This window comes from Balaenoptera ricei, chromosome 16 (genome assembly GCF_028023285.1).
Source record: "Balaenoptera ricei isolate mBalRic1 chromosome 16, mBalRic1.hap2, whole genome shotgun sequence".
Taxonomy (NCBI): Eukaryota; Metazoa; Chordata; class Mammalia; order Artiodactyla; family Balaenopteridae; genus Balaenoptera; species Balaenoptera ricei.
In genome coordinates this window covers 61,564,916-61,574,591 of record NC_082654.1, presented here as the reverse complement: position 1 = coordinate 61,574,591, position 9,676 = coordinate 61,564,916, and the positions used below count along the sequence as shown (strand labels likewise).

Here is a 9,676-nt window from a genome sequence, read left to right as displayed (position 1 = left end):
TTCCGGCTCCACGGGGAAGCAAGGAGAGCGGAAGACTAGGGAGATGGGGATCCTGGGGGAGTGACGGCCCGGAGTCTAAGAGACGGGGCCGGAAGGTGGCGGGAGGGGGCCGAACCTGAGCCGGCGGGAGGGCCAGGCCCAGAAGCCCCCAACCTGGCTTACCCGCCCCGGCCGCGGCTGAGGAGGAAGAGGAGGATGATCTCCAGATACACTCGGAAGGCGGTGCCACAGAACTTAGAGCTGTGAGTGGACTGCTCAGCCACCCCAGCCCGGCCCAGGCCGAGGCGGGCCGCAGGCGCTCTGGGGACCCTCCCTGACCAGTCCCTTGCTCCTTTTTCCTTTCCCAGGGCGAGGGAAAGAAAATTTTCTTCGGAATTCTCTCCTCCCAGCCTTGCCGGACGTTGCCCCTTCTACCTCCATCTCCAGCTAAGGGCGTGTTACCTGTGCTGTCCCAGGACTTGGCCCTCTTGGGTTGCACTTCTTGAGCTCGGGGACTGGGTTTCCTAAGGCATTTTGTAGTTTCCGCAGTGCTTCGTGCCCCAGTGTCAATGACCATTGACAGCTCGTGAAGCTATTAATAGCTGAGTGCTACAATGAAGTTGAATACGTCTAGTGCCAAGCACAGTGCAAAGCTACTTACATGCATTAGCTCACTTAATCCTGTCAATAAGGAGACCAGATAGGAACTATTATTTTGCACTTTCTACAGATAAAGATCCCAGACTTAAAGATTGTAGCATGCCAAAGATCACACAGCCAGAAGGTGGTGGAGCTGAAGTACAATCCTGTTGTCAATCTGGTTTTGAAGCTTGTGGTCATAACCATTACACATACTGCCTCCCCACCTCTGCAATTTCGTGTCAGAATCCTTGAGGATCAGTTTTGCTTTTGAGACCTTAGACAGCAAATATTTCCTGCTTAAAGACCCACCTCCCACCCCTAGTGAAGTGTTATAATGTAGGAAGTAATGATAATGTCATTCATTTATTAATGCTTTACACTTCAAAAAGACTTTCACATCTTGATTCTCTTAAAAACTCTGTAAGATGGGTATGATTATCTTTAGTTTTTCAGCAGATGAAATATCAGAAAGGTACACATCTTAAGATTATATAACCAATAGGTTTTGAGCTTGGGTTTTTCAACCTCAAATACCAATTTTTTTCCTCCACTAAACTATGTAATTTTAGCAACCATACATTTATTAATTAAATATTAACTATACAGGGTAATTAACAGGCATGGTATCTTCAGTCACATCTGGGTTTCTGTTTAGACTCTTTTCTAGCCTTGTTAATTTTAGGCAAGTTACTAAATCTTTGAGCCTTCATTTCTGTAATATAGGAATAAGACCTTATCTAAAAGCATACCTAAAGTGATGGCATAGGGCTTGACACATAGTAGGTCCTCGGTAAATGGTAATTTCCTTGTCCCTTCTCACCTTTACTTGGTACAATAGCCATACAAACAAAATCAGTCTATGATCTTTCCTTGCCTTTCAGAAGCTTATTATCTACTAAATAATAGGATAGGACACAGAAGCAATTCAGTTAATAGGCTTTTCAGGAACTAGGAAGAAGAAAGTCATTTACCAATAAAGGGAACAGGGCTTAGCCAAAAATCTGCTTTCCTAATTAATTCTGACTATTCTGAGAGTGAAAAAAAAAATACCATTTATGGAAAAAATTGTTGATAGCACTTATTGGGCCAGAATTATTGACCCAGTATGGTTATGTTACTTGTTCTCTATTGTTGACTTGATACTCCCTAAAGATAACTCTCCCAAAAGATGATTCTCTAGAAGTGTCAGAATAATGTGAATAATGATGATAATGAAGATTATATGCATCTAAATAACAGTATATTAAAAGTAATTTTTACTTTAGGTGTTATAATGATAATTTGCTTTGAAGAAGTAATTTTAGTTTTCTCCCTAATAGTTCCAAATTATAGATATTGAAAAGAGGTTGGGATAAAATATACAGCTTAACATTTTAAAAATGGTAAATCTCAAGCACAAATGTATAGTGAATAATATAATGACCTACCCATCACCTACATTAAACAGTTATCAAAATTTTAATATATTTGCTTCATCTTTCATCTATATATTTTTTTCAGCCTGTCTTCTGTGAAATAAGGAAGGAAAACCCCAGACACTATCATTTCACTCCATATACTTCATTATGCATTTCTAAAAATTATAGACATTTTCTTATGTAACCACAAAGCTATGACCAAATTTAATATTTCTTTGGTATTATCTAATTGTCACTTCATAACCAAATTTCTCTGACAGACTAAAATATGTTTTAAGTTTCTATTTCATAGCTGGAATTCACATTTCTGATCCCTGCCACTGTCTCAAAGACAAGCTTTTGGTTGTAAAATCATTGAATGAGAGAAGTACAAATAGCTCTACACAAATCCAGCCCCACCATTTGAGAAATAATTTAAAGTACAAGCTCTGCTGACTAGGTCTTTATCTTTATATACAAAAATGGTACAGTTTACTAAAATCTCAAACTATTCATTTGCTCTGAGAAGCCTCAAACAAACTACTTGGATTTGAATCCTGGCTCCATTACTTACTAGCCATATGACCTTAAGCAGGTTACTTAATCCCTCTGTGCCTCACTTTCCTTTCCTGTGAAACAAGAGTATTAGATTTATAATATACATTTGCATATTCAAAGCCCTGGGAAGACCTCTTGTAAAGAAACCTGAGTAACTTTGTTTAACCTATCATGTTATTTGACTACAGAATTTTGTGGGGAAGGAAAGTCTATTGTAGATGATTAGGACTGGAACATATAATAATTGACCCCATAGTTTATTCTAATGCACATGTTGAACTCTCTAGAACAGTACTGTCCTATAGAAATATAATACAAAACACATACATAATTTAACATTTTCAGGTAGTCACATTAAAAAAATAGTAGAAACAGGTGAAATTAACTTTTTTACCTCTTTATTTTGAAATAATTATGGACTCACAGGAAGTTACAAAAATAGTACATAGTCCCATGAACCCTTCACCCAGATTCCCCCAATGATGACAACTTATGTAACTATAATATAATTTCAAAGCCAGGAGACAGACATTGGTACAGTACTGTTAACTAGGCTATAAACCTTATTCAGTTTTCATCAATTTTTATATCCACTCCTTTGTATATATGTATATATAGTTCTATGCAATTTGGTCTCATTTATAGATGTATGTAACCACTGGTACAATAGAGATACAGAGCTGTTCCATCACCACCAAGAAACATCCTTATATATCCCTTTACAGTCACATCCATTCCTTTCTCCATACCCTGGAACCACTAATCTTTTCTCCACCTCTATAGTTTTATCATTTGTGAATGTAATATAAATGGAATCATATAGTATATGTAACCTTTTGAGATTGGCTTTTTTCACTAAGTATGATGCCCTTGAAATCCAACCAAGTTGTTGCATGTATCAGTTCACTCCTTTTTTATGCTAAATCATATTCCATTGTGTAGATATACCAAAGTTTAACTATTCAGCTGTCAAAGAACATTTCAGTTGTTCCAAACTTTTTCAATTATAAATAAAGCTGCTGTGAACGTTTGTGTACAGGTTTTTGTTGTGAACATAAATTTTCATTTCTCTGGGATCAATGCCCAAGAGTGCAATGGCTAGGTCTCATGATAAACATGTGTTTAGTTTTATAAGAAACTGAAATTATTCCAGAGTGGCTGCACCATTTTACATTCCTACCAGCAATGTATGAGAAATCCAGTTTCTCCATATCCTTATCTGCATTTAGTGTTATCACCATATTTTATCTTAGCTGTTCTAATAGGTGTGTGGTTATACCTTATTATATTTTCAATTTGCAGTGAAATTAATTTTAAGAATATATTTTGTTTAACCCAAATATATCCAGAATATTATCATTTTAACATGTAATCAAGATAAAATAATTAATGATACATTGTACATTCTTGTTGTACTAAGACTTCGAAATCCTGTGTGTTTTACACTTAAAGTGCATCTCATTTCCAACTGACCACATTTTAACTGCTAGTGATTAATGGCTACTGTATTGGACAGTGCAGTTCTAGAACAGCAAGAAGTGGGCGACTAACTTGTAGATCAAGTTACTGAAAAGTATATATTTTTTCTTTACAGGAAATATAACTTTGTTTTTCTCTTTCACAGGAAAGGAATAACAAAACATGCTCTTAATCATCATCCCCTTCCAGAGCAGCTGGATGCAATTTCCTCTACCAATGACACCCATGAAAAAGACATAAGTTCCCAAAGGTAATAACAAAAAGTGTACTTGTTTGCTTATTGCACTTGATAATGGCAAAAGTTTTGGTTTTTTGCCTTAGGATTGGTATCAAGCCTTGTACTAATGAAACAAAACAAGAATTTTTATCACATTTTTTCAATACCATTCAACTTTCATTCTGGAACTGCTAATGGAAACACTTATTTTTATAACCTTTGAAAAGCAGTATTATGAAGTAGTTAAAAGCAGAGACTCAGGAGGAATCCACACAGATCTGATTTTTACTCCTGGTTTTGTCATCTGTTAGCTGAATAATATTGGGCAAGTTACTTACCTAGTAATAGTATCTCTTAAAGGGTGTTGTGAATATAAATGAGATAAAATACAGTAAATGCTGAGTAAATATTAGCTGCAGTTATTATTTTAAGAAATAGAGGATACGTTAACTTCACAGAGGGTTCTGAGAAGCAATGTGGTATCATAGAAAAATTACAGTCATAAAACCTAGTTTCAACACCTAGTACTAAATCTCAGATTCTTTGTCTTAAAAAAGGGGTTGAGTTCTGCATCACCAGGTTGTTGTGAGGATAAAATGGGGTTAATATCTGTGAAAGTGCTTGGTAAACTAAAAGTGCCATACAAGTTCACATACTATTCTAGGTGAATTCCTAGACATTTCTGAAATGTCTTTAGTTCTCAAGGGTAGATATTATAAGTGGAATGTTAAAGTATTCATTGTAAACTAAGACTAGAATTATTTAGAATGGCTGCCATCAATTCTGTAGGAATTAGGTCCGACTTTACTATGATGCTTACATTTCAAGTCCTTCATTTATTTTTGCCTCTGTGGATATATTTCTACACATGCTTATCACCTAATAGATTGCTGAGTAGTTAATGCTGCAGAAACTTGAGGAAATATAAGAATTTTTCTGTTTTCTCTTCTCCTTCCAAATTGTGCATTTAGTGAGTCTGACATCACACAAGAATCACCTTTTACATCAGCTGACACTGGGAATTCAAGGTCTGCTTTTCCAAGTTATACAGGCACAGGGATCTCTACTGAAGGCAGCTCGGACTTCTCCTGGGGATATGGTGTGAGTTTTATGTTAATGGTCTGATGGAGTGCTTGGGAGACTGTTCTGGGAGTTAGCATTTGTCAGTTTGGTCAGTATATTTCATGCCTTCCCTCTCCTACATTGTTTATTTTTAATTTAATTTTATTTTTTTTGGCCGTGCTGCGCGGCATGTGGGACCTTAGTTCCCCATCCAGGGATCGAACCTGCGCCCCCTGCAGTGGAAGCACGAAGTCTTAACCACTGGACCACCAGGGAAGTCCCTCCTACATTGTTTATTTACCCTTTAAAATAGCTGTAAAGAAGCATCAGCTTCACCCTCTTTCAGTATTGCTCTGTTTTATGGATGTAGTAGTTGATCCTTAGAGATGCTTAGTGTATGGCTTAAACACTTGCAGGTTGGTATGGATCTGGGCCCTGGATCCACTCCTTATGCTGTGCTCAGTCCACTAGTGTGTCTCTCCACTAATATTACCTTGTTGTTTAAAATGTTTTTGAAAGTTTATTACTAAGCCATATAGACTGGGAAGATGTTTATGATATATTATTAAATGAAAAAAAGCATGTTAAAAATAATATGTATAGTGTGGTTCTAATTTTATTTTACAGCTATTTTTGCTTATATATACTAGAAAAAAAGACTAAAGATGTTTACCTAAAATGTTATTCATTTATTAATTGGGTGTTGAGATAATGAGATTTATTTATTTATTCATTCATGACTATCTGCCATTTTAAGTATTATTTTTAAAAGACCAACAACCTTAAAAGAAAATTTAAAAAACAAATTTTATGCATGTTTCTCACCTTGATGCAATAGGTATTTTTATTTCTGTATCCTCTTTCAATCTATATTTAATTTGGCCTAGCTATAGTCATGGTGTACATACAATACTGTGCTCTGTTTTTTCACTTACTGTTATTTTGTAAGCACTCTTCCACAATACTGACTTTATACAATGTTATTGTTAGCAACCTGCTTTCTTTACAAAAAGCCTGCTAATTGTTACAACCTTTTTGTCACCATGAGTTATTTTCTAGTCATTTTAATTTGGATGTACATATAGTTGCCTTACATAGTTGTACGATATATGTGCATCCTAGTCTGCTTCTTCATTCACCATTATTTCATATAGACATTTTCTTTTACTACTTCCATACTTGTCAATTTGAATAGTTATATATAGTTATATAGCATTTCCTTGTTTTAATATATTATATCATAATTTAGTAATTTCATTATTATCTGATACTTGGGTTTTCAGTTTTTATTTATTCAACAAATATTTATTGAGCGCATTTGTTGTCAGACACTGTATTTGGGAATATGGGGTGAATGAGACTTACATGATTCAATAGTCTAATGAGGGAGATTGACAAAAGCAAACGAACAAAATAACTACAAAAGGTGATAAGTACTCTAAGGAAGACAACAGGGAGCTGAAATCGAACTCTATAAGGGGGATTCACTTTAGGTAGGGTTATCATGTAGGGTAGATCTGAGACTTGAAGACTGAAGAGTTAACCACGTGAAGAATGAGGAAAAGAGCTTCCAGCAGGTAACCAGCAGCATCTGCAAAGGCCCTAAGGAGGAAGAGATCTTCATGTTTCCAAGGGAAAGTGTTTGGTATGTTCTTGGAACTGGAAAAAGGTCAGGGTGGTTGAAGGATGGTGTACCAGGGGAGAAAGCGCTAATGAGACTGGAGAGGTAGGCAGCACTAGATCTTGTAAGGCGTTGTAGGCCATGGTAAAGAATTTAAATTTTATCCCTACGTAATGATTTAATTAATTTGATGACTTATTGTGAGGTTTTAGTGTACTGACTATATATTTCCATCAGTTGTTTCTATATTGTAATTAGTATCTCTTTATAAGTTATGAATGTCATACAAATGTTTCCCATTTCCCTGCTTTCCTTTTGGTATTTATTGTGTAACAGATTTTTTTTTAAAAATTCAAATATAACCATTTTACTTTTGACCTTAATTTCTTTACTAGTCAGGATTTTATCTTTAGAAAGATGGAATATTATAATATTCTTCTTCATAGCTTTTTAATAGAATTTTGCATGTTTAACTTTTTAACTCACCAGACTTTTAGAATAGTATATGGTGTGAGGATAATTAAGTTCTTTTACTGTTGAACCTACTTTGTTTGAACCATTTTTCTACATTTGACTTAATATCATAGGGTTTTCATGATATTTTAAAAATCTTGGAAAATCTATTAGTGTTCATTAAAAAACATGTATTGTATTTGTGTCCTTTTTGCTCTTTCAGATAAATTTTATTTTCCCTTGTATGAAATTTTATAAAATATTCATGAGGGATTTAATTGATATTGCATTATAACATTATATTAAATTAGGTGCAGGGAGAACTAAAATTTATTGAATATTTAATAGATGCTAGGCGCTGTACTAATCAATTTATAAACACATTTCAGTCATTTTGTACCTTAACTGAACTTAGTATTCTACCTAGAAATATAGTTTACTTAGATCTTCCTTTAATTTAATCCGCTTTATCATTTCATTATTTATTTTGAGTAAATCTCTTGTTGTAAGATACAACTGATATTAAAATTGAACTTAGTATTTAATTATACATTTTCCTTGCTTTTGAACTTAGGTGTTTTTGAGTTATCACTGGTATATAGGAATACAGTTTTCCCCCCAATTTAACTAATGGCCTACTACTTTGCCAAATATATTTATAATCATGCTGGCGTTTATATTCTTAGGTTTATTTCTTTTAAAATATTGTTTTAAAATTAACAAAGTTATTATAATGATGTGAAGGAAGACTTTCCTTTTTTATTCTAATTATATCTATTATTTAAAGTTTTATAGTCAACAGTCATAAAAATATCTAACCCAGTTCTATTCTATTATAGTTTTATGTACTTTGGATTGATATTTTTTTAAATAATCAAATAAGGTTTATTCTAGGAATACAAAGATGGGTCAATATCTGTAAATGTATTAATATGTTTAACATCAGTGAATTAAAGGAAAAAATATGATCAAGCCAATAGATGTTAAAAAGATACTTGATAAAATTCAAAAACCATTCCTTATAAAAATTCTCAATTAGATAGGGAAGGAAACCCTTGAAACTTGATAATGGCTATTTGCCAGTTGAATATCAGTTTAAATGGCAAAACACTAAAGCTATTTCAGTTACAGCAAGGAACCAGACAGGGATTCTCTATTTACAAATTTAATTGATTCCTTTGCTAACTTTGTACATTTTAATTTTTACATAAAGCTTGTCATTATACACTCTATCCAGGGCTATTTGTTTTTCCACTTAACACTATCAATATATTTTGAAGAATATATTACATTATAGTATAGTATATTATGTATATTATATTATAGTATATTCAAATATATATATTATTAAAAAACTAACTGCTTTGTTCTTTGATGGCTGCATAGCCATTGCTATTACAAAAAAGTGCTGCATTTATGACCCTGTACATATATTATTTTACATATACATGAACATATCTGAGGATAAATTTCTAGAGGTGGAATGCTGCTCAAAAGATACATACTTTTGTAATTTTGAAAGTTGTTACCAAATTGACCTCTGTAAAAGTTATTACAATCTGCAATCTCACCAGGAACATATGAAAGGGCCTATTTTCTTACACTCTTGACCAAAACAGTGAATTATCGAACATTTTCATCTTTGCCAGACTTACAGTTTTTTAATTTAAAGGTATCTGAAGCAATGGGGTTGATTAGAAAAGTTGCACAACTTACAGAAAACTGCATAACTTACATATTGGGTGTGCATGCGTGTGTGTGTGTGTGTATGTGTGTATGTATGAAAACAGTACACAGATCAAGATATAGACAATCAGCATCCCACAAGGCTCCTAGATGCCCTCTCCCAACCCCAAAGATAACCACTATTCTGACCTCTATCACCAGGTTTACTTGTTCTTGCCCTTCATATAAATGGAATCCTACAGTATGTATTTTTTATATCTGGCTTCTTTTGCCTAGAACTGTTTGGAAAGTTCATACATGGTGTTGCATATATTTATAGTCTGTGAATTGCCTATTAATATTTCATACTCATTTATTTTTTTATTTGTTTATCATTTTCATATTAATTAGTAGGAGTTCTTTGTCTTTATTTTAAAATTTATTTATTTTAACTTATTTTTTATTTATTTATATTTTGGCTGTGTTGGGTCTTCGTTGCTGTGCGCGGGCTTCCTCTAGTTGCAGTGAGTGGGGGCTACTCTTCGTTGCGGTCCGCAGGCTTCTCATTGCAGTGGCTTCTCTTGTTGTGGAGCACGGCCTCTA

At 34.2% G+C, this 9,676-nt stretch overlaps 1 protein-coding gene across 4 annotated transcripts in view; it reads left to right on the top strand.

The window, feature by feature from the left end:
- The window catches only part of FAM149B1 (family with sequence similarity 149 member B1), a 63,441-nt gene continuing 53,765 nt past the window's right edge, over positions 1–9,676 (top strand). For 2 of the 4 annotated variants that reach the window (XM_059899719.1, XM_059899716.1), the window contains exons 1-3: positions 3–242; positions 4,201–4,305; positions 5,244–5,373. In XM_059899719.1, coding sequence (XP_059755702.1) covers positions 196–242; positions 4,201–4,305; positions 5,244–5,373 — 282 coding nt within the window. In that variant the 5' untranslated portion in view covers positions 3–195. Of the gene's footprint in view, positions 243–4,200; positions 4,306–5,243; positions 5,374–9,676 lie in introns of those variants that run through there. The other 2 variants (XM_059899717.1, XM_059899720.1) reach the window with 2 other exon arrangements.